Source organism: Gasterosteus aculeatus, chromosome 12 (assembly GCF_964276395.1).
Source record: "Gasterosteus aculeatus chromosome 12, fGasAcu3.hap1.1, whole genome shotgun sequence".
Taxonomy (NCBI): Eukaryota; Metazoa; Chordata; class Actinopteri; order Perciformes; family Gasterosteidae; genus Gasterosteus; species Gasterosteus aculeatus.
This window is the reverse complement of record NC_135700.1, coordinates 16,005,824-16,031,580: the sequence shown is the minus strand read 5'-3', so window position 1 is coordinate 16,031,580 and position 25,757 is coordinate 16,005,824. Positions and strand designations below refer to the sequence as shown.

Here is a 25,757-nt window from a genome sequence, read left to right as displayed (position 1 = left end):
AAGTCCTGATAATAAGGCTTCAGAGGGGGCATCTGGGGTCGGTAGTGTGGAGTCTAAGGACTTCAGATGCTCCATGTATAGTCTCAAATATCTTCACAACAGATCCTGCCTGCAGGATACAGCTTTCCATGACAGGCCAATATTTATGAGATTCCTCATAACTATCATAAAAATGTGCAAACACACACATTTAGGCAATAGGCTGCAGTACTTTTGTAGAGCGGTTCTTCATTATCGTTGTATTATGACGTTCAGAGTGAAGAATACAAGGGAGAAACAAACACACACAAAGGCAATTTAAAATATCTGTACATTTATACAATGAAGCCATACAAAACTGTACATGACATGCTTAAAACACACGGTGGGTTTGTGTCTTCAGTTACAAATAAAATCACCATACAGTCTATTGAGCATAAAGTACAACAAAAGTTCTAGCACAAAACTATTTAATGTACACACTGGATAAGTACTTTCTCTTTTACAAAATACAAATTTGACTAAATATATTCAAAATATTTAATATCCAAAATAGAAAATAAAAATAAAACACTAAAATGTCTGTTGCCAAAAATAGGCTACAATTGCACACAAATGATTGTGTCCTCGTTCTTTCTCCTCTTCTTTCTTTGGCCATAACACGTATTCTCTTTGATGCAGAACCTTTTGTTAAACACTCTAGACCCTATGTGTCATTCAGTCATATATGTTTCCCGGTCAGGAAGAAGAGCGGTCGGTCCTCCTTGGCGTTGGCAGTCTGGAATTCATCGCTGAGCCTGAACCTCCACTCCTCCTCCAGCTCCAGCCTGCCCACCGTCTGCCTCAAGGAGCTACGATCTGCACTGATGACACACAGAGTCGCACCTACAGGGAAGCATGCAGAAGAGAGATAGATCATTTAAATGTAACATGGAAACCATCAGCTTTTCTGACTTTATATAGTGGATAGTGGGGGGACAGGGTTCTGATATAGGCAGAGGTCCTTGGCAGGCATTGCAACGGTGATATTGCAGATATGTGGTTTGTTTTATCAGCCACTTGGCCACGGGACGTCTCATGGGTTTTATCGTGACAAAAAGGCTAAAAGTAACACATTTAGGTATTCAGAAAGACTAACAAATATTCCAAATATGTCATCTGAAACCTGCTTTTGTACCTTTCAGGAAGGTGAACTTCTTAAGGAACCCGGGTGTCACAAACGAGTCGGCGAAACAGAGGAGAAGGCCACTGAACAGCATCCCGGTGGTGCTGATGTTGACAGAGTGAGGTCTGGAGCTCACAAAACACACCGTCACCTGCAGGAAGAAAGAACGCTGTGACCGCCAGACAATGTGTGGGGAGATGTATGGGTGATGGAACCTATACATCTGTTCAGAAGTTGATATTTTACCACAAAGAAGGAGGCTGCGTTTCCATACCTCAGGTCCCAGGTTGAGGTAACAATCCACAGACAGTACGGGGTGCGTGTAGTTCTTGGTACTCAGTGGAAACAGCTTCTGTCTGGTGTGTTGAAGGTATTTTTCCAGGAGCAGCTGAGCTGGTGTAGCCAGGAAAAGGTGCTTGCTGTCTGGGGCACAGATGTACTGCGAGGGCCCCACTGAGGTGGGAACATCTGTTGTCTGGTGAAATGAGAAACTCTTGTTTGATAACGTTTGATGCCCTTATTTGTTTGTGAAGATCAACAATGGTCGAATTAAACATTTAGAATTCCGTGGACACGTGGATGTGTTGTCACGTGTCTCCAGGATCTACCTTGGTCTTGATAATGAATGTCCTGTATCCTCCAATGGCAATCTGCTTCTTCATGACGCTGAAGCTGTTGAAGCGGCAGACGAGCAGGCCGGCACTGTGTAGCCTCAGGGTGAAGTCCACATCGTGACAGGTGAAGCGGTTCTGGTCGTACTGGACATTCTGGCTCCGGTCGACATTGAGGAGAAGGAAGTCATGAAGGTGACCTCTGGAAAAGGGCTCCCTCAGTTTATTACCTGGACGAAACAAAATGAATGCAACCTGAAATTGAATCTTTTCAAAAAGCAGAAAACGTATTACGCGTTACACTTTATTATTTCTTTGTAAAGTAGCTAAGAGATTTAGTCACACATTTGCGACCACTTCACATGTAAAATTTCAAAAGACAAATCTCTATGCCAAAGCATTACACCTCGAGGCGCTATGTGGCAGGTTATCTGAAGATGCACACTGGCTTATAGGGGTTTGTTAAAAAGATCTGAGGTAAAGCTCGACAGACCACGAGAAATGTAATAATGTTTTTAAAAAAATATCTGTAAAAATTAAACCAATTGTACAGGCAATAGTTAAGTTTGTTATAGTTAATTTAATTTTTTTAAATCACAAACCCTGACCTGTGAATCCACGGCTGCTCCACTTCCTGATCCCGCACAGTCCGTAGTGGGCCAGCTCCGGACAGGCCTCCATGTGCTGTAAGATCTGCTTCAGTGACACAGCGTGCTCCACTGAACCACTAACCTCAGCAGAAATGATAAATGAGTCATTAAACATAAATGAACATATTCTTTCTTCCAAAGCAGCAGCCGACATTATAGATCTTATCAATAATGTGCTGGCATGTACTTGTGTGCGTCGAGGTCCACTGCGTTCCACATGACGCAGGAGTCATCGGCCAGGATGATAAAGGGCCAGACGTCATCCGTCGGGCCCCCTCCCTCCAAACGCCGACTGCGCTCCAGCTCCAAGTTGTGATACGAGAGCTCTTTAATCAAGAAGTGAGCTGCGCCTGCAGGAGAATAGAAATCCGATATGAAGTACTTTATCTGCCAGTGTCATTAAGTATCTATAGATGTTCAACATGAACAACATACCTATTCCAGCTCCGTTGAAGACGGTGGGCAGTACCAACATTATGTGGTTGGGCCAGTATTTCTTATACACAGCCATCTCATACTCTTTGACCACCAGGATATGTAGATGTGAAGCTCCGTCCATAGCATGGTACAGGTTAAACAGACCGTGTTCATGGCGACCTGTGGTTGGGGTGAAGATTGGACTTTTGATGCAGTCTGGGCTCTGCGGGAGAAGAAAATGATACAGAGAGATCAAAGTATCAAATCGATGTGATGTGATCCCCGCTTTTGTTAAGCATTCCTCTTAATCTACAAAATCCCACTCTGCACATATCCTTATGGGAATAAAAAAGAACCACTGGGATGCAGTGATGGGGACAGTTTGTCATGGTTTAGTCTGGCCTGTAGCACCACCCAGTGGTTCTCAAGGGTGTTGCACTATGCTCAACCAATGGTAATGTGTTCTGCTACGTGTGTATTCAGATATATCAACGCAAAGGCAGGCCGGCAATCTTTCTAAACAGAAATATGAATGAATAAAATCACGAAAAAGAGTCCCGCATCAGACATTAAGTCTGTATCATAAAAGTGGATCAACAGGGAGGGTGACTCTAACCCTCCAAATCTACTGATATCCTGGCTAATAGCTGTTATCTTTATTTAAAGATCAGCATCAAAAGTGTTTGCTGAACAATTGAACAACTTCAGCCGTTACTTGGCTGCTTTATTCTTTTTCCTCCAGGACATTGGCAGCTAGCAAAAGGAAATGCAAGTATTTGAGACTCACCCAATCAGAGGCGAGAGGCAGACGCATGCTCTCCAGCTGGCCACCTGGCTGGCTGAAGCTAAAGTAGTGCTCTTTAGACTTTGGGATGATGAAGTAGAGCTGGATCTCCTCCCCAAGCAGTAGATGGGTGAATGTGAAGGCACGAAGTGTTGACTCGTACATCTGATTGCAAGATTGGAGAGGACGTTCATTATCAGCGGTGACCTTTCAAGAAACGGCATCAGAGTGTCAGTTATCATATTGTGCTGTTTGTGTTCTGCTCACCTGGTATCTGGGGTTGAAGCCCAAGTACTGATGACACTGCTCACAGTGGTGGTATGTGTTGTACGCGGCATATTTAGACAACTTGATCCTAGACGTTCGCCTACGTAGGTACACGTCCTCCTGCCGCGCGGGGTGTCCTTTGCCAATTTAACAGGGGCAAAGACAGATTAGGACAATAGAACATATAACTTCTTGGGAATTGGAATTACAAGCAACAGACATCATTTTGGGGGGATATAGTTACACAGTTAACATGTTGACTAGTGTTTTTTGCTCTGCCTACCCTCGAAACTGGGTGTAAATCCAGGGCAATAGACAGAGCTGATGTCGTCATATTTAGGGTCGTGGATGGTGTAGTCAAAGGGCATCGTCTTCATGATGCCGGGGTTTGGCCAGGAAGATTTGGGCGGGTGGTACAACACGCCCTCCCCCTTTTCATCTACATAAACACAAACTGCATGATAAATATTGAAGATCGGGAGCTATTTTTTGCACATACTGAAAGACGTATTTATGATAATATGATTTTAGCAGCAGTGCTAGCAAAAAAATGAAACAGTAGCAGTAACATTTTTGAAGTTGATGGTGGCTACTGCATCAAATGTACTGACTGTAGATGTCTTCTTCATCGTAGATGTCCACCTCCATCAACCTGATCAGCATTCGAGACAGAATACCCAGGAAGTGCAGGTACGCTCCCGTCTTACCCACCTAAAAGTGGAAGGAAATACGCAAACAATGTAAGTACACAGCCAAGCATGAGCGAGAGCTGAACAACAGAAAAGATATAGAGAGAATTGACCTGAGGGGGGCCGCTGAGCAGCAGTCTGCGAGGGTGAAAGTTGTCACTTCGTCCTTCGGTGCGATTGCTGCTGTCCATGTGGTAGGACCGGGGGACCGTCCACTGTCGATAGTACAGTGACTGTTCTGTGCATGTCATCATCTTACTCAGCAACGGCCTGAACATGGGGGACGGAGTTCAGAATTAATATCTCCCAGTGAGCATTCAATATCTCCAGGACACACGTTGACATGTCGCTGAGCTAATGCACTACACCTTTACTGAGATTATCTATAGAAAGCTAAACCCTCTCATCAAATTTGTTTGGAAAGTTTTTATCACATTGTTGGACTAGATTGCTTAAAAAGTTCAGTAAAAAGAAAAGGTTTCACTTGTATACGACAACATCACATCAATAAGTAACAATTTAAAAGATAAAACTACAAAAAAAAATCACTAAATGTGTCAGTAGTGTATTGACAAACTACTCAATATGCTGTGTATTTAGTACATGCTTAAATAATAGTAACTTTGCATTTTACAATCAACTTTTACACCTTTAAAATGATACTATATTGCATGTACTGGCGTGCTTGTTTTACCTGAAGCTGCTTGCCCATGCAACAGACATGTGAGGCAGGAACGACGTACATCGTGGAAGCCCGCTGCTGTCGCTGGCTGTGATAATATCGTAGAGGGCACGCGGGAGGAGCACGGAAGGCGGACGACTCACTCCCCTCGCCCAGGAGCAGGTGTGATTAGGGGAGGAGGCTCGCGGGGACAAGGAGCCGGAGGAGGTGGATTTGGAGTGTTGGAGGCGGGACTGCGTTTGGGGTATGGCCATCTGAGAGAGGGACTGCTGCTGGGGAAGCGTTTGAGGGTAAGGTTGGGAATTAGTTTGAGATAGTGACTGGTTTTGAATCGGAGTTTGGGGCGGTGGCTGAAGCTGGGGGATCGGTGGGGCCGGGGAATGACTCTGCACGTGAGTTTGGTGTATTGTAGCTTGAGGATTCTGAAAAGACTGAGGCTGGGGTTGAAGTTGAGACTGTGAATGCGAGGGAGGCTGAATGGGATCCACGGTCCCCTCTTTGGGGACATTTGGAGAGGTGGTGCTTTGGGTGGGGAAGGGATCGGAAGGTCCGCTGTCTGGACATGACTGTAGCTGCTGGCTGCATGACAGTGGGGATTCTCCTTAAAGGAAGGGAAAAGGTTTAAAAAAAAGTTACAATATAGCTTCAAAAAGTAGGTTAGCATTTGACGCACAAGTATCCAAGAACAGTTCATGTCCAACCCTTCTCACCATTCTCCTGTCCTTCCTCCTCCTCATTGTCAGTGCTGCTGAGCTTCTCTGCATCGCTCTCCAGCAGGTCACTTCCTGGTCCGAGGTTGTGTGGGGGTCGAGACTCCGCTCTCACAAGATAAGCAGCTAGTCCCAGCTCTTGTTCGAGTGTGGTTCGCTGAAGGTAGGAGTAGCTTATCACCCTGAGATCACAATACTTCAATGACCTGTGGGCAGAGAGAATTCCCTGTTTAAACTTACAATTAACAATGGCTTTATTAACTGTAACAGATTTAGATGTAGAAAGGATTGGTTCAACACATAGTAGTAGTAGTAGTAGGAACTTCATCATTCTGGTCTACACATGAAACCTGTTCTCGCTTTTATCAAGTTAACCCGTGGTGATAGAACTACAGTGGATGGAGCCTTGGGCACAAAGCGTTTTTAAGGTTTGTACGTCATAAATCGGGGTGTTTTTAATCAAAGCACTCTGTGCGCGTTTACCTTGGCAGTGATTCTCCCAGCGGCTCAGCTCCTGACAGGATCAGGATGCAGGGCAGGGCCTCCAGCTCTAAATAGGTCTGAGGAACCCAGTCAGCATCCTGGATCTTCAGCCATGTCTGCAGGACACAGACAAGTACAGTCTGTCAGTGTCTTTTTATTTGACCACCTGTAACATAATCCCTCCATAAAATAATTCATCCTGTATTACATCATATTATAGCCTGCTAACAACCTTGATCTGATCAGTGAAGCTTTGTCCAATATTCAGAGCTTGGTTTGGATTCCCCAGTATGATTTCAAAACTCTCCTCCAGACCCAGCTGCCTCCTAACTCTGGACAGCCGCCGGTGGGCCCATGCTGCCAGAGCCAAGGAGGGGATCCGCAGGAGGACCATGTGACCATGGTGGGCGGGACATTGCTGGGAAGCGGTGAGCAGTGATTGCACAATCTCCAGGGTCTCCACGGAGGTGTGTTTGTGGAGATTGTGGGAGCTGCCAACTCTGCCGGACGCAGCCATCAGAGCTATGCAGTACTGTTGGATCAAAACTGTAGTCCGGATCACAGCACTGTGCAGTTTAGGGAACCTGGGGATCAGAGAGGGCGTAAAGGGTTCTTGCTCTGCGTTTGTGTAGGCCTTCAAGTAATTTCAACCGACTGGTGAGGAATCCGGTATTTGTGTGGATTAAGCATGTGCGTTTGTGCTACCTTTCTTCCAGGGCAGATGCCATGCTTTCAAAGGAGGAATCATGACGCATCAGAGGCAGGCTGCTTCCCGAACGGGTCGACTCTAAAAGCTCTGACACACCAAAGTAGCGTGTCTTCTCGTGATACAGGTCCACATCCTACACACACAAACACAAAATGTTATGGGTGTAAAATCCCAATCAACCTCCAGACCACACGTGTATGTTAAATACAGTGTGTGCGTATCACGCTTCCACCTTACGTTACTGAATGCAGAGGGCCAGTGGATCTCATTGTAGGGGCTGATGCGGGTATACTGTGTCTGCAGGGCGAAGGGGAAGGACGTGACGTGAAGAATCAAGATGTTTGGAGTATCTCTGACCTGACAGGAGTTCAACAGCTGGTCCACCAGACCCAAACCGCTGTCTGGGCTACTGTGGGATGCGCTGAATGAGAGACAGAGACAAATACTCACAGGAGGAGAATACACACTTCACTCTGAATCGTCTCTGGTCTCTTTTTCCTTTCTCAAGCACAGACACCGAACACACACCTTTCAATGTCCCAGTGGGCGTGGTCATGGACAAGGATGTAGAGCGTGTAGGAGTTGCTTTGTGCTTCCTGCGTCAGGCTGTCAATTCGTGCCTGAGCGCTCTGATCCAACTTGACCACGTAACGCTCAGCCTCCCGTTGAGACACACATTCCTGGTCTGAACCCCCAAGCTCCTGAAGGACACCTTGGAGATGCAGACAAGGAGAACGACGGCCATTGAAAACACATCTTGTTGAAGCCACACACGCCAATTACAATTATTCTTCTTGTCATCCCTCCCTGAAGATGTGAACGAATAAACAGAACTGCAGAGAAAAAAAACACAATTTATCATTTCCGAACCAGAATTCCAGAGGTGAAGAACGGTCTGCTGGAACGTGACCTCTGAGGACGGGACCAGGATGAGGAAGCTGACCCTGTCGAAGGAGCCGAGATCCAGGTTCTGTGTGCTGGAGTCTGCTATGGCACAAACATGGGACAGCAGCTTCCTGGCCACCGCCAGCTGAATGGGACGAACCTCACGCCACTCCACGGAGTATTCTACACACGAACAGAGACAAATCCACATAATCACACTTGAAAAGGAAAGGACAATAAATGTCATCTCTGCCTACTTCCAGTGAATCAAATGAATCCAAAGGAAAAATCGCTGAAAATATATATACTGTATATATATATATATTTGCAAAGGCAGTTTTGAAGTGTGGTGAGGCATCGTCCTCCACACACAGTGTATGCTACAACCTGTCCACGTCTCACCTGAACAAGTGTCTTTGGGACTTGAAGCTCGCTCTTGAGGGCTCGGTAAGTCTTTTGAACCCTTGGGACTGTTTGTGTCTTTGGGACTGTGTGTGGTTTTAAGACACCTTTCCTCAGCCGACTCTTGACTGCTGGATAAGGGAGATGGCTCACTGCTGTCCACAGTGGCACCATCCAGCAGGGAATCCAAGTCACCATCTGGAAAAAAAACAAAAGGAACACGTTAATGTATGTGACTAAAACACGCATTAATATGTCTGCACTACAAACACACATACACAGGTGCATGTAAAAAAAAAGGCAAACACACCTTCTTGGGAATTGCAGTAATGGATGAGTTCCTGGGCAACACCAGTGGAGAGCTGGTGGTTGATTTCTTTCAGACCCTCTTTGGGGGAGAACATACTCTCTGCCAAGGCACGACACTGATGTCTACCTGCAAATCCCGCACACACACACAACATCGCAATTAAAATCCGCTTCATCCTTTCTGTTCATTTCTCAGGACGAAATAACATCATGCACACTACAGACACACATATAAAAGCGATTCCCACCTGTGACGACCACACAGGACTGTGTTTCCTGTCCAGCTGCAGTGACAATTATCACCACATAGTTGGTGTTTTCAAGCCGTCCTTCCATTAATCTGCCAAACATTTGCTGGAGGCCTTGTGCCAAAGATCCAATATTTTCCCCCAACACCACAACACCCTCTCCACAGGAGGATGCAGCCAGCTGGGCAAGCCAAGGGAGCTGGCTGGGGGTCAGAGGTTGTTGGCTCTGGGGAGGTAAGGAGAGATGTTGGGGGAGCCCAGGCAGCGTGGATGTAGTCTGGAGACAGAGTGGAAAAAGAAGGGCCATTTGTTCATTTATTGAGTATTTCTGGGCTGACTTGTCATCAATATTTTGGTTGTGCAATATGCTGCATGACAAGAACACCATGTCAAGCTTGATGTCGAGAGACACCCAAGGGCAGAAAACTGGGAATGTGTACATGCGCATGTTGTAAATGGGTTTACCTTTTTGAATTTCAAAATTTCTGCCTCTAGTTATTTTTTCTCAAACTTAACTTTTAATAAAAAGTCACTTCTATGACATCTCACCTCCATGCCATAGTGCCTCCCTTGGCTGCCTGGTGTCTGAGGCTGCTGATACTGTCTGATCTCGCTGAGATGAGACTCCCTCCATGACCTCATGAATATCTGTTCCAAGTCTTCTATTAGCGGCACCTGGTCAGGTCCTTGGATTAACAAAGGTGAGAGACAAAAGAAAAGGTTACGTGTGGTAAAAAATAATTCTAAATACCTTGGACTTAGTGGGAAACTAACAAAAAGTTGATTTGGTTATAGCTGTCTGCCTCCTAGTGGACATTATGAAACACCAGCCACATCATCAAAAGTCAATTCCAAGTCGGACTGAACTATGTGTGATTACCGACTTTGTTCGGTGAGAAGGCTTAGCACTGACCTAGCTGAACGAGGTAGTAGACTGTGAGTAGAATCTGCATCTCAGCGGACAGCGGCTGAATGGGTGATGGTCCATAGTGCTGGTAGACTCTGGGGAGGGTCTGAGAGCTCAGATAACAACTCTGAAGCAGAGAACTGAGGAGCACTTCATCTGCATTTCCAGTCAGCTGAGGGAGTGAACCATGACCTGCATTAATGAGAGGTAGACAGATCAAAGTGAGGAGGGTAAGAAGAACTTGGACTTGGGGCTGTGGCTCAGGTAGCGGGTTTGGTCATTAACAGAAGGATTCTTCATTGTGCCAATTCCCCCCTCATCCGTTCCACAGATTGACGTGTCTATGGGCAATATGTAAAACCCACGATCGCTCCAAATGTACATGGAAGGGAAAGTTCCTTTAAACAAAGGAATATGCTAAATGAATGTGGTTATAAGTTGTCATGTGTCAATTAAAATGAACAGAGAAGTTAGTGTGAAAGAAGCCAATGCAGAAAACATTATCTCAGTACTGAAGCTGCCAGCTGCTGTTTTGATAACAAGTAAAGGACGTAGAAATCTCACTAGGAACAAAGTAAGATTAGATTTTGCTGTTTGTGTATCTTTCAGGTAGTATATGGTAGTCTAACATTGAAACAAACTCAAATAAAGACCCGTTCAGGATGAGCAGTGGTGGCAAAATTTACAATTTACCCCCAACGAGAGAGGCACAATAATAGTGATAGGAATATTTAAAAACGGAAATAAAATAACAGAATGAAAGTAAACACACCAGATATTAGAAGCAGATAAAGCGATAAAGGAGGGCGGAGGTGAGTGAGTTGACAGGTGATACTAAAGGGTGAAAAGGTTGAAAGCGGAGGGGGGAAAGGCTTGAGGAGGTGGTTGACCTCTAATCTGAGGTCGTGGGCGAGGTAAACTGGCCATCTGTTGGGTGGTTACCGAAAACCTCAACTGTTCACCTGCTTGAGAAGGTCCAGTAGTGACAGCTGGGCGCACGATGATCACCAAACACCAAACAGTCAATAGAGACTTTGACTTATTAGCTAGACCACTCAGTCACGCACGTCTCCTTTTATATCACTCGTCATAAATCACTGATACAGTTGGTCATCTGACCTTTAAAGATGACTGGTCGCAGTCTGCAGGTGTGTAGCAGTTGATCGGGGATTGTCACAGACAACCCTGGTGGAGAAAGTGGTGTCAAGGAGGATCCCTGCAACAAACTCAACAGGGCTGTGGTCTCTGGAGAAAGCAGGGAAATATAAACTGAATTTACACATAGACACAAACTACTGCAAGAAACGCACAACATAAATAAATATGTATAAATATAGACATAAATATAACCACATAATGTTCCCATGTCTCCCTTTGTTTAGGTTTTATATATCTACAAATGTAGCTTGTCCCCCTTTTTTTTACCTGATCTGGCTCCATTAGTGAGGACAGAAGACACTGGTATTGTGGACAAGGCCGATGACGAGGTCGGTGTCTTCGCTGTGCTCTCTGACTGACTGTTGGAGGACGACTCGGGCGACCAGCCCTTGTGTCTCTTCTTTGGAGGTCCTGCATTGGCATGGGACCCTGCAGAAAAAAGGATAACATCACAAAGCATTTAAAAAGATAATTGTTCACACATTTGAATACATTTCAAATACATTGTCCTCAGTCCCATGATATTGTATTTTTCAGCTTTGTACCCAGCTAAGAGATGTTGTTGTTGCAATATCATTCGTTGAGTTATTTTATACGCTTTATTCTGCTTCAGGAATGACTTTCTGTAGAGCAAAAGATAGATTTTTGGAATTTTGCTCGGCTACAAATCAACAGAACACATATAATGTTTAAGGAGGAACTTGCATTATTAAAATAATGGAAAACAGTAGTATTTCAGTCATGCATTAACCTGTCTCATCCTCTTCCCCTCAACCTCTGTTGAAATGCAATAATAGGGAGACATAGAAAAGGTCCAGTTGTTAAAAGGGCCATGAAAAAAACATTGACAGGAAGGAAGCTTTTCATTCAGCGAGAAAGCACGAAGAGACAGAGAGAGAGTTTTATAACTTTGGTTAATAGAGGTGACAGACACAGGGAGAGGGACAGAGAGACAAAGGACAACCCCCAACACACAATGTCTTGCTCCTGTGAGGCAGGGGTGTTACAACACACACACACACACACACACACACACACACACACACACACACACACACACACACACACACACACACACACACACACACACAAAGATACAGACAGTGAGGGCGGCTGGAGGTAGGAGAGAGAGCTCCCTTTCAGAGGTGTGAAGAAAACCCGGGTTTAATTACAACAGACAAAGCCAGATGGCGGTGAAAAATCTGAGAAATCTGTTTGATATTAGATTACTAACAATGTCCTGATAACTAGTTGGTGAGTTATCCGATTTATTTAATCAACTTATTAGTTTGGCCATATTTCTGTTCTGTTCTGTCTATATATATATATGTATGCTTTAAATCTTTGCGTTACACTATTCATGTTAATCAAATATAATTCTGTCTTTGTGTATGAGAAGTGATACTGATATTATCATTTCATGGGTTTTTAACAGTGGGGCATAGGATTGCAGCCATAATCTTCTGGGAAAATGAAGTTTCAAAACTTCAATATGTAAAATTGCTGGTACATTTGAGTGGGAGTTGCATGTCTGAGAAGGACTTTTTCAGCAATCATGATGCACCACAAAGCCAGGAGTGATTTGATGGCAGATGATTCCTCCTCTCATTCTGTTTCATACTGTACTTTATATATTAAACCTAAAACCCCACACAAACACCAAGTAGTTGAGAATAAACACCTCTGATTCCGCCACCAAATACATTTGCATTGGAATTTGGCAGTACTCGAATGTAAATGTCATATTTCAAATTACATGTCATATACACACATCTTTCTCAATATCCAATGGATTATGCAGCGGGGGGGGGGGGGGGTCTGTACCTTTAACTGAGGGTCTTCCAGGTCTTGACTGGTTTAAAGGGGGCAGGGCGTTGGAGGGAACCACGTGGTTGCCATTTGTCTGCGAGTGTGGGACGACGGCTATTTGTGGCAGACCAATCGGGTCCACATTTGATCCTGCTGTTTACAGGATGAATCAAAAACCTTAATAAACATTCTGTGATTATTACAGACTGTAGACAAACCTCAACAAGTCAATGTTGGATTTAATGTTCGCTTTTCTGTGTGTTTGTGTCCGGGTGTGTCACCTGTGTAGCTGCCAGGTGTGTGCGGTGGGTGTGTCAGTGCCATGTTTGCTAGCTGTTCATCGGATGTCCCATGTGCTTCTGAGAGACTGGACCCCATCTGTCTCATCCTGCCATCTGAAACACACATAAAACGCACACGACCGAGTCATTTGATATCCAGAGAGACAGATCCTTTCCAGTAGCTACTGTTGGAACGTTACGCGTGTTTTTGTGAGCATACAACGGGAGTCTGTTTTATGACGAGTTGACTAACAAGATAGAGGGTTTTTCTGATTAAAGCCAGGAACACAACAGATTTACAACCATGACCCGATGTAAAAAGACCAAGTTATCCAGATGACCTGAATTCAATTAAATGTGACGGCCGCGCAGCAAGGGAGAATAAAATGAATGATTGGAAGGTATTTCATAAATGAAAGTATGTGGTAGATGGATACCGTCTCTGTTTTAATCTGCAGGAAATAACCATATATGCTTTGCACTTCTATCTTTTAGACCCCTCTCAATGGTGTAGGAGATGTTTTCCTAATGCAAGGAGTGAGTCAAAGCTATTCCTCTGATGGTTAATCTGCACTGTATTCCACCCAGGTCTGACGCTGCTCAGCTTTGGTGTCGAAAACAGTTCGCCATCGCTGCGTAGCAACGGACTTCTTCCAGGAAATCAGTAAGTATGACGCATAATCCGGACTCCTCAATATCAGAGCTTTTGAACGTTTTGAAAAAGATGATCGCTTGTAGAAAGATTTCCTATTTATTGTAACCACACAAACAACAGAAGTTTTCTAAAACAAAGACCTTTCAACTCTTAATTGAGCTTTCCTTCCTTCTCACAGAACGCTTCAGGAGGTGATGTCCTTTCCAACCCTTTAAATGTGATGGGATAGCTCCAGGCTGTCGCCTCTGTGTACACTCTTCATTTTCTGCTTCACTTCGTCCACTTCCACAATGAACAGGGCCACTTCTCAGTGTGTCTTTTGACGTAAACATTCATGGAAAATTCCCAAATCCCGGAAAAATGACCCCCCTTTTACCGTGTCCCCTCCAGCAGATGGGAGCTCCTTTGACCAGCACGTTCTGGTTGTTCCGACACAGATGGTACTTCAGGTGCTTCTGTTTTTTGGGCTGGGTGCTGAGTTTTAGGTTAATGTGGTCCGAGAACTCTGTGAAATAACGAAAGCCTTTCTCTCCACAGCCAATACAGTTCCCTAAAAAGCCTGGAGGGAGCATAGATACAGAAAAAGGTTGGAGTTTGATTACGACAGGCTGCATTCACAGTTACCATTGCGATCTTGTCTCAAATGCATTGTCCTCAACTTAAAAGGAATAGTTCAACATTAGAATTAGGAGTGATACTATTGTTTTAGTGTTTTTAATTGTGGTGGAAATAGTGATGTTTCCCCTTTGTTTCCACTGTTGATGCTAAGCTAAACTGAACACATATCATCCCATCTTTATATTAAGATTCATTTTCTCATCTCAGTCAAAGGCAAGAAAAAAGGTATTTCCCAAAGTGGTGAAATGTCCTGAATATTGAAATTTTGAGACATTTTTTTTTTGAGACTGTGTCTGTGTGCCTCACCCAGCAGTGCGTTGTGCCCCCGTTCATCTGGCAGGAAGCGGCGGTCCACAGCGCACACCAGCAAGGTCTCAGGGAGGGAGGGGGACTTCACCCCCACCAACATAAACCCAGTCGGCACATCCAAGGGATCGGATCCCACTGAGGACAGACGCAGGTCTTTGGCTGCCTGACAGAAGCCTGTGGAAAGAAAAACACTAAATCTGGAAGCTTTTTCTTTTGATTTATATTTTTCTCTATTGAATGAACAATGATATACACTATGCAAATAGCACGCCTGTCCGCTTTCTGGTGATAATTCACCTTTGACTTAATGTCAGTTGGGATTTCTTGTACAGCAAATTACTTTTTCTCTGTCTAACTAAGCCATGACCAACCACACATACATCCGACAGAACGCACGACCAGCCAAACTAATAATATCTCCCGTTCATCATTGGCATGATTCCCACATAAATAACGTGAACACTTATTAAATGCAAGGTGGGACAATACTGTATTAAAATGAAACTGCAAATCTAGGTCAAGGTGTTTGTTTGAAAATGCAAATTGCCTGGTGCCAATTGTGACTTTAATGCAGTAGTTTGAGTGTGATGTTTTCTTTGTTTTCTTTCATATGTACATGTACAAACCATTTACTGTGCAGCATCCCTCAGGTGGGGGCTTCATCTGATAGGGTATTGGGGGGCTGTTAGACTCTGAGCCAACTTCCTCATCTTCATCATCATTTTCAGTACGGCCTGTTGGAGACACACACACCAAAAACACAACATTTAAAAAAAAGAGAGGAACTATCCTCTTTGGCTTATCACACCTTCTCCTTTGCATCTATGCAACCCACCATCATGTGCCAACGGCTGCTCCGTCTCAAGGAACAGCTGTGAGAAGACAGGCCGAGGCACCACGGTGTTGGACCTCAGCGACGCCTCAATGGAGTTATGCAGGACCTCCTCAAAGCGTGTGGTCCGCAGCTGGCCTGCATAGGAGTTCCCCATCGGTGTCCTGCAGACAAAGAAAGTGACCTTGTGTTGGATGCTCGAGATATACTCGTACTGAGAGTCAAGGTTTGCTACTTTCAGGTCCTGTAAGACGTACCGGTTTTTCAATATAGTGTAGGATTTACTTTTACAGTGGTGTCATTTGCAGCTTTAAAAGGAAACAAGAAAAACTGAATCCATCTCAGTGACATTTGAGCAACGTGGTTCTTTAGAGACAAGAGAGGGAAAGAAAGAAAGTAGAATGACAATAAAAAGACTTTGTATATCATACATAGACAGAATATAAGTTAAAAGACAGAGAATACATGTAATCCTCAATATTGTCAAGTCACACACAGACGCACAATGTCCAACGATGAAGAGAAACAAGCACTCCACACGCAGAAACACACACAGACCCACGTACGCATAAACAGTGGATGGCATCTGTCCAGATAGCATGCCATAAAATCAGCTGCTCTGACAGAGTCAGGACACCCTGACCTAGACGCAGCACTGTTTTTATGCTTTCTCTCTGGTTTTCTCTACGGCTTGCCTCTCTCATCTGCTCTCCAACGGACGGAAAACACTCACAAAAAAAAGATAACTTAAGCAAATCTTTCATTTTCGCATTTTTCAAAATACCCACTGAATACGGTTGCTCTAGTTTAACATGACACCATGAATTCATTTATCTTGAATTATTTGGTCCTATTTACTTTTCACACTAGAAGAATGTAAGAGTTAAAGCTATTTTTTAAATTAATTAACTTATTGTTCTTAAAACATATGTCATTTGTTTATAAATGTGACATGCAGACACACACAGCTTGTGAGATTTTAATTATGTGCGTGGTGAATAATGACATGCAGCAAAATAAAAAGCTGAGTGACCATAAACATGGAATCACCAACGGATGTGTTGAATTGTAGGCAAACTGGGTAAGTGAGGAGGGAGATAACTAGTCTGGATTGGAACGACCTAATCGCACTTCTCTAAAGCTCTGAATGCTGGCTGAGAGATTTACCTCGTATAGCATGAGACTCACTGACGAGTCAGCAACCAGCAGGTCATCTTCATGAAAAGACCAGCGTATCAGATTACAGACTAAAAGCCACTTAAACTGCAGGTTAGCAGCTTCCTGTCAGATGGAGGATGTCGTCTCCTTAAAGACCACCAGCGAGCGTGAAAGACTAGATTAGTCAAACCACGGTCCTTCGATGAGACATTTAAATCTAAATGCATTTTGAGTCTCCGAAGGGACTCAACTAGGCACTGTAACTCTCAATAAACAAGTAAAAAGGACACTGATTAGTTTCTACTCTTATTCTGTATGTAGTCTGGAACACCATCGTTCAGTAAGAAGTATATATAAACACTAACTCTGTAGCATTTTATAAAATAACAATGACGATCCTACTAGATCCAAGTTGTGTGTTTCATATTCTCCGCCTGAGGAGATGAACACACACACACACACATGCACTCGTTCTCTCTCTCACGCTCTCTCTCTTTCATGCACAACACACACACACACACACACCTCACCAGCCTCCTTCTGCTACCACACTTTCATATGTAAAGAAGCAGTGAGACTTTAATGCCTTGCACCACTTTGTGGAGAGAGACAGAGGACGAGAGACAAAAAGCCCCGACAGAACACAGCCGGCAGTGAGAGGAAGTAATCACACCTTCTACCAAAGAGCAGACGGATCATTTTACAACCAGAGGAAGAGGAGACAGGGCGGGAAACGTGGGGGATGGTGTATTCCACCTTTTACCAAAATATGAGCAAAATACGCTCAAATTTAAACCGATGAACCTATATATTTGAAGCCATTCCTTAACGTTCTACTGCATGGTTAATATTGGTCATTCCAATTAGATGAATAGTTTAGAAACTTGTAGATACTCATAGAGAAAACAGCTTTTCTGTCAAATATGAATGAGGATCAATATTGTTTCATAGCAAAGAAACTTTTCTGCAAGCATTGATAGATGCATAAGATGCAGGTTTACGCCATTGTTGAGCGCTATGCTTTATAATTGAAGAGCTGTGACGCTGCACAGAGAAAGCGAGAGCTGTGATTTTGATTATTTAGCCCCAACGTTCATTTTAAACTGGCTGCACTGCAATAATCAAACCAGCATTTATTCTTAAGGAATCTTCCTACCAAAAACCACAAGACATGAGCGAGAAAAAGAAGACACGTAGCACAGATGACAGAAAGAAGCTGAATGAGAAGGTTTTAATGAAGCTTTGTGTTTTCTCCGCCCAGGTCCCCCCTCCTTCCTCTCGCTGACATGGAAGTGGGAGATCCTTTCATCCCCCCCCCCCTCCTCTTCTTCTCTGCGGTCTTTCTTTCACCCCGGGAGGAGAGCCACTATTGTGGTGTTTTATGACCCCCAGGACCCCCTTCCCACCACCAGCACACAACCTCACACTTACAAACCTGGAGTTAGGATCCTCAGAGCCCCATGCAATCCACAGGTGATAAGCATTTACAAGCATTCGGTCCTTTTAGGGAGCTCTTACATAAATAGGCTTTTCGGGATATTATGATTTGCTGGTTTATAAACATCTATTTGTCTTAGCTTTCTATGAATCACTATAACTGTGAAAATAATTTATTATTTGTGCTTTCGAATATACTTGCAAAGTGATTGGAAGAGGTAAATGCACCCACAAATCATCTGTCGGCAGCACTATAACACATGCAAACTAGCATGGAAGCTATCTGCTGTAAGGGCGTGGGTGCATTAGTTTGAGGGATGTCTCATGACCGCAAGGTCAAAGGTGAGCCCATATGACAATGCTTTAGTAAGACTTTGATGTGGGCTATACTTCTATTACACACACCAATATGTGCAGATACCCCCTCCCCACACACACAAACACACCCCCACACACACGCTCTCCCATGGGCTCAGGCTCAGTGGACACAAAGGGCTTGTCTTGGGGGGTGAAAGGTCATCCTGTGAGAGGTCAGATAAGAACCCCAGGCTCTTTCTCTGTTGGCCTGGCTCACATACCAGTCGTTCACACACACACAAACACATTTAGCATCACTGCTATTCTTTCTTTCTGTTCACTCCTTGACAACCTCAACTCGTGCTCCTTCAATAGCTGATCATATTACAGTCACACACCCAACAGCACACACACACATACATGCAAACAAGTAATGAGTGAATGCATGCACACAATTATGCATAATGTGCGTGCATGTGTGTGTGTGTGTGAGAGAGAGACACACAGCAAGGCAAAGGAACTTAGAGCCGTGTCAGCCGGTCTGTGCCACATCTATTTCAGCTCTGAACAGTATAATTAAAAGAGAAAAACTTCCAGCTCTGCGGATGTTCTGTGATCACCAAAGAACAGGCAAACACATATGCAAAGGGTGTCAGTTGTACACACACACACACACACACACACACACACACACACACACACACACACACACACACACACACACACACACAGACAAACAAGCGGACCATCACATGGGCTCATCACTGACCAGTGACCCACATCAAATGCGCTCATTCACAAGTTGCCCAACAGATCGATGACCAGCTAGCCAACTGTTCCTCCCGCCATTCACCTACACAACAACACACACACAGACACACATACACACGGAACTGGTCGGCTACTCGGCTATCCTGTCAACTCTGCAAAAACACGGAATTTCCTATCAGGGGCCTAAAGGCCCCCCTCCTACTAATAAATCATTTATAACATTTTCCCCCTATAAATATCATATATATATATATATATATATATATATATATATATATATATATATATATATGACAATCGGTGCAAATAAAGAGTGATGTGTGACATGATGTAAAGGATACGTTCTGCTGGTGTTAGTGTAAAGAAATAGCTAGACAGTACCCCAATGCTCCAACTTCCTCAATATTGAGTCCCTGCTCTGCCTGTATTCCTTTTTCTCCGTTGTTATCTTGCTCCACGTCCTTGAGCAGTTCTTTTGCCTCGGCTCGCTCAATCTTGCATAACTCCAGAACAAAATGTGTTGTCTACAGGCATGCACACTTATTCTGTAGGTGTATCTTAGTATGGTTTTGAAGATTTGAGCTACAAAAGATACATCACAGACTTAAATAAACTGGATTAAGAAGAGAAATGCTCACTCATTCAGCTCAGCATCAAAGCAACGTTTAACACATTGCATTTCAACCAATTTCCAAAAACGCTATTTGGGGCTCTTTGTTGTAATTTGCCATGATTTTACAATTTCAACATGGAAAAACCATCTGATTTAAGGACGTACTCTTCCAGTCATCTTATCTTTAGGAAAAACACTATAAAGGTATAAATGTATTTTTAAATACTATCCAATACCCATTGGGGTGAGCAACATATTGTAAAGTTGGCTACATAAGGATAATTTACTGTGAAATAATTAACATTTTCTGATAAATGTTTTGCTGCCAGACAAAATTGCTTCAAAGTAATTTGGGCAAAGCGTGAAGTTAATTCAAGATCTGCATTTGGTCTGATCTGCATCAGTGGCTTAACAAAAAAACTCTTATATTAAGTTAAAATACAGACCAGGCATATTAAAAAAGAGCAGGTAGTCCTTTATGACGTGATGGAATCATATTCTGTTGCTGCAAAAGTCGCACATTGCAGCCAATGAGCCCGTTTACAATAAGTCAACCGAGTGTGATGAAAGGTATAAATATGCGCTCGTTAAATAGGGAGCATTTTGAGGAAGAAAAGACATTTACAGTTAAATCCCCGAACTGCGTCGAATAACTGCCTTTTAAAACGCAACAACGGTGAAAATAAACACGGTGTGAACAAACAGTTTCACCTGAAAGCTCCCAGCAAAGCAGCCGCACTTTACGACTAAAATACACATTTCCACCTCCTGAAACAGCTCGTTGCTTCTCCCTGTTCCGTAACAGCATCAGCAACAACCGGCCAGTGAAGGTCAGCGTTTCATCACTAAGAACAGCGGGAATGTAACGTGCGCTACCGGCAGGAAAGGACTTACGGTAAAACAAATAAAGACAGGACAAAAAAGGCGAAGCGCGAGCTGCTGAAAGGACCGACCTGCACAGCCCGCGGGGGGAGAAGCGCGGAAAGTGTCGTTCGGCCCGGGCGTTGATCCGGCGTGCTGCCTGTCACCACGTCTCCAGCGGGACTGGGTGTCGCGCGTGTCATCACCTCTGATCCTGCGCGAGGAAAAGGTTCCGCCCCTATTACGCAACAGAAGTGGTACGGTCCGAGAGGTGGGAGACTTAACGCGACTTGGGTTTAGAAGGTAGATGTCATACTTTTATTCATTATAATAATAACAATAATAATAATAAATGCATGTTCATGTTAATCAGTGGGAAAGAATCATTGGATGAGCATGTGACAGGAAATTTGTCCTCCTATTTGTTGTGGTTGTTGGTCACATCTGAGACCAAGTGATCCCACCATAACAACAACAAGGCCCAAAAAACATGTTTTGTCCATCAGGGCGTTCACCGTCCATAAATAACAATCTTTCCCATTTAGATAGTCAGAATAATTTAAAACACAACGAGCCTAAAATTATTGGGCTTTCCCAGAATTTATTTTTGTGGTGAGAGCATCAGCGTATTGGGCATATTCCGAGTAATTAGTATTTTTTTTTTGCTAAACGTCATAATGTATCTGCTTGACTGAAAGGTATGTTTAGGTATCATTTTCATTATTTTTATTTACTGTCACTTATACAATATGGGCGGTATTTCGATAAGCAAACACTAAACAGCACACCATCTCTTCACACAAAAAACACTTGAAATGAAAACCAGTATACTGTGTGAGTTCCCATTACATTAGAGCGGTTTGTGGTAACCTTTGGACCTTTGTTGCCCTCTGCTGGACATAAAGGGGAGTAACAGCGTGCAAACAGCAGCGTGATGACTGAAACCTTTTCAACAGTAGTTTTGATTGGTGTCACTTCAATGCCACCGCTTTTATCACCTAATTCCTACATGTAGATGCCATGGCAACGCATCCGATGAAATACTTTTATGAGGATTTTTGATCCCATGTGCCATGGACAGAGATTTTTTTATTCTACTTAGAATCTCGTCACCATTTAACCCAGCTCTTGTCCAAAAACAGCAGAATTATGAAGATGTCAAGTGAAAGTCATGGCCTCAGTGGACAGATCCTTCACAGCGGCACAAATGTTCTTTTTTTATTCAGCACCTCCACTCTCTCCCAGGCAATCTGTCATGCCGATGGGACCTTTGCATTGACACCTTCAAACAATCACAGATCCTCAAAATGAGCCATGGACACATAGACACTAGATGACTGTGAACATAAATCAGTAAAGGCCTTGATTCCATGAAAGCTTTACTTTATTCATGTCACTGATTTATTTACAGCAGTTTAGTTTAGACTCCCAAAACAAAAGGTTTTCCAAAGTGGTTCACACAATGATCATAAAGTCATCTTATTTATTAGAAACGATTGAACTGATTGGTTGTCAAGACTTCGTCTTTTATATTAAACTGATATCTAAATCATTAAATGCAGGGGATAGAAAAAAGGCACAACCACTTTCCATTGTGGTCCTCCCTCCTCCTAATTGCAGCTTACATTTTGTCACCGGGAATCTCATACTTCATCCTCTCCGCTGCCCCAACTGGGCAGTGCCAATCTGTACAGTGGCACAGCCACGCCACGCCAACACAACGTCCCCTGATGGGAGAACAGGTGTTGGACAGGGTCCAGTGGAGCAGAGCGGAGCGGGCTGCCGTGATGTATCAGATGAACTGGGCAGCGGCGTCTCCTCTGGCCCGAGGGAGGGGGACCCCGCCATTGATTAAGTGTGCTGTGTTGGATGTGTGCGTGCACAGAGGTTCTGTAAGGTCGGCAGCAGTACAACAATGAGCCACAGCAAAACTGATTGGGACCCAAAGGCCCAAAAGGGAGAGAGGCTAAACTGGGAATCTCTGAACAAAAAAAAGAAAAGGACACATTGGCTTGACGTTGTGGTCATATGAAACATTGAGGAGTCAAGGTTTTTGCTTTTGGCCATTTCATATTGAAGATGAATAAATTAATACATCTTTTCCATCAAGTCCAAAGGAGATCCTATTCCTCCATTCTTATCTATTAACGGTTAACTTTTAGTTCATCAGATCAAACAACTTTTTTTTTTTTTGGATTACATCAAAATATGTATTTAAATTTTAGGTGGGCTTAAAACCGTTCCCATGGCCCATTTTTGTTTCCTGACTCAGGCCTTAAGAAACTGGTTTATTGGGTTTTTGGGATCAATTTCTTAAGTCCCTTTACTGCTAATTTTAACGGCCAATATGACACTGGATATGATGATTTCTCAGTCGCTGTGGAGCCATATTGGCCCAGGCATGCTTGTACTTCCTCTTAATGGGTTGAATATAATATTTTATGTCCCGTTGCTATAGCCACGGTGCTTAACTTGTGATGTAAAAATAGTCAGGCCCATTCATTTTAGTATAAATACTTCACTTCGCTTCAAGACCCAGACTGAGCCCAGACCCAGACTGTATGTAAAACATGTCTATTTGAATGTGCCCCGGCAGAGGGAAAAGGTATTGCTACTTTACACATAATGACGGCCCAGGTCGTTTGGCTGAGAATAATGGTGGTTTCGCTGTAAAGCATATCACTCTCATTAGGTTTTTACACACTGGTCGTGCATAACTGGAGATGCACTTGTCTGGACACGCGCACACACTCACACACACACACACACACACACACACACACACACACAGACACACACACACACACACACACACACACACACACACACACACACACACACACACACATGCATATATTTACATACAGAGTGCACCCACACACAGACACACAAACACCGGCACACACCGACACCCACACACATATCCATCTCCAAAGTCATTAAATCCCTTTGAAAAGAGGCCTCATTTGAGGGAAGCAATAAAATTTTTAATCATTTTATTACCAAAAGAGTATTTAACAAGTGGGTAATGAAACGCCAAAGGCAGGTTAGCTGAGTTTAACCTTCATAGAGGAAGCCATGTATCACATGCTGCCCCGAGGCATGGTGGGACAGAAATGTCATCCTCCATTATCCACCATACCTGAAGTGTGGCGTTGCGCGGCTGGCTGGCAGGCAGGCAGGCGTCTCGCTCTGCAAGGCGAGGCTGACGGGAAATTAGGGGGAATTCAATTAATGGACGTTTTTTACGCACCAGGGAGAGGGCACAGCTGCACACACACACACACACACACACACACACACACACACACACACACACACACACACACACACACACACACACACACACACACACACACACACACCATAATGCGTGATGCACATCCAATGTAACAAATATAACACACTTGTAACTGCACGAAGGTCGACCTCAAAGCCTATCACATCTCACACTGTGAGGGGGCACTGGTGGGACGGGAGGGCAGCACATGTTCTTTCCCAACCGCTGTGCCTCAGAACGCAGTGTTGATTTGGCGAAACGTCATTTCTAGGAGACGGGGTTTGTCTCTTTCGTTAGCTTACTCTCCACACTTCCGCTATGTGTAACTCTCCCTCCCTCTGCCAGTTGAGTTGGTTCTGTTGAATCTCCGTCTCGCTCTTCCTCTCTCCTTAAGGTGAGGGTACAGCGGGGCCGCTACACTGCTTTCCTTCAGCAGGTCAATTAAGGGGACAATGAGGCAGAAGGGGACACTCTCAGTCTGCCACCATAAAAGAACCATACCTACTTACCTACTTACCTGCTCGACGATTGCTCGTATCGTCGACGTGCAAGTTTGACTGTGTGTGGATGTGAGAGGAGACAGAGGGAGGGAGAGCCAGGTAGAAAAGCAGAAGGGGAGGAGTTAAATCGTGTGCATGTTAAAAATAAATAAATGAAAAAGTGGTTTTGCCAGAAAAGCAATCGCCAAGTCCTTTGACACACAGGAATAATTTATGGCTGATAACAAAAACACTCTTTTTTTTTCAATAACAAGCTTCTGTGGTACTTGGAGGGACTGGCCCCCAAAGTTAATTGAAAAGTGTCCTGGCTCTCATTTGCATAAGAAACACATTTAAAGGTGAAAAATTATAAATAAATATGTAGCCACCTGTGAAATATGGCTTTTGGCCTGCTGGTCATTTATAACTTTGCCTTTAATTACGTGACAGGCTGGGGTTCTGCAGCTGTAATGAGAGGCTGGAGTGATGGAGAGGAGTGTGTGAGAGACAGAGGCTATAGGTCATTTAGTGTATGAACAGACAGACATACATGCAGACTCACACAGATGGACAGACACACACACACACACAGGTATAGAATGATGTTGTAAATGTACAGGCACAGATGGACGATCACACACACGTTTAAACACAGATACGCACACAAAATCTCAGTACGTCACAATAATAACTGTTAGGGTGGCTTGTTTATTCTTTCCGCAGTGAGCTCATGCAATAGAACAAGGAGGTGGGAGATTGTGAAGAGAAGTATTTGACGTGTGTGTGCTGTTAAAGTAGTTAGATTTCGTCTTTATGTCACACGCAAGTAAAATACATTTCTTCCTTTCTTTCTTTACTCAATTGAACATCAGTAAGAAATAAGTTGAACGTCAAAGGTAAAAAACATTTTGACACCCTGTCAATTCCCCTCCACAATCCTAGGAAGAAGTGAACCTTGATCAATATTTTGTATAAAATAAGTTATCATGGATCATTAATAAATCATCACTTTCCCTGTTTTTTTCAACTTACCGTTTTGGCTTCCTTCTTATTTTCAAATCTTGCAACACCTCCCTCATTTACTGCATTTTAAATTCACTTAAGAAAGCATCCAACTTCCCTGGATGTGTTATTTTCAGACACATCTTTCGAACAGACATCTGTAACGACATGGTAAAATGACCCACAGAGGAAGACGGGTAGGCGTCGTATGATCATCAGACAGTTAGACAAAAGCCTGGGTGGTGGATATGCGGCGTGTGGCACTTCTGTCCCCTCCTCCCTCCCTCCTTCCCTCCCTCC

The 25,757-nt window shown here is 43.8% G+C and overlaps 1 protein-coding gene across 3 annotated transcripts; it reads right to left on the bottom strand.

The window, feature by feature from the left end:
* Positions 1 to 296: 296 nt before the first annotated feature.
* On the bottom strand, positions 297 to 20,912 carry greb1 (growth regulating estrogen receptor binding 1). Of its 3 annotated transcripts, none has more exons than XM_078085601.1 (34): positions 20,789 to 20,912; positions 15,563 to 15,723; positions 15,354 to 15,461; positions 14,725 to 14,901; positions 14,177 to 14,359; positions 13,146 to 13,259; positions 12,880 to 13,017; positions 11,323 to 11,484; positions 11,017 to 11,142; positions 9,904 to 10,089; positions 9,540 to 9,676; positions 8,991 to 9,267; positions 8,744 to 8,869; positions 8,434 to 8,631; positions 8,017 to 8,214; positions 7,675 to 7,858; positions 7,384 to 7,567; positions 7,143 to 7,279; positions 6,670 to 7,021; positions 6,438 to 6,553; positions 5,955 to 6,160; positions 5,257 to 5,845; positions 4,676 to 4,832; positions 4,485 to 4,584; positions 4,157 to 4,327; positions 3,874 to 4,010; positions 3,610 to 3,771; positions 2,841 to 3,045; positions 2,593 to 2,755; positions 2,364 to 2,482; positions 1,753 to 1,985; positions 1,419 to 1,619; positions 1,157 to 1,295; positions 297 to 864 (listed from the first exon to the last, which is right to left on the bottom strand). In XM_078085601.1, the coding sequence occupies exons 2-34, from the start codon at positions 15,714 to 15,716 to the stop codon at positions 701 to 703; spliced, it is 6,003 nt and encodes a 2,000-aa protein (XP_077941727.1). In that variant the 5' UTR covers positions 15,717 to 15,723; positions 20,789 to 20,912; the 3' UTR covers positions 297 to 700. The 3 variants fall into 3 exon arrangements, with proteins under 3 accessions (XP_077941727.1, XP_040024046.2, XP_077941728.1); XM_040168112.2 differs by having other exon boundaries at positions 4,157 to 4,312; XM_078085602.1 differs by having other exon boundaries at positions 12,880 to 13,014.
* Between the last annotated feature and the right edge of the window lie 4,845 nt (positions 20,913 to 25,757).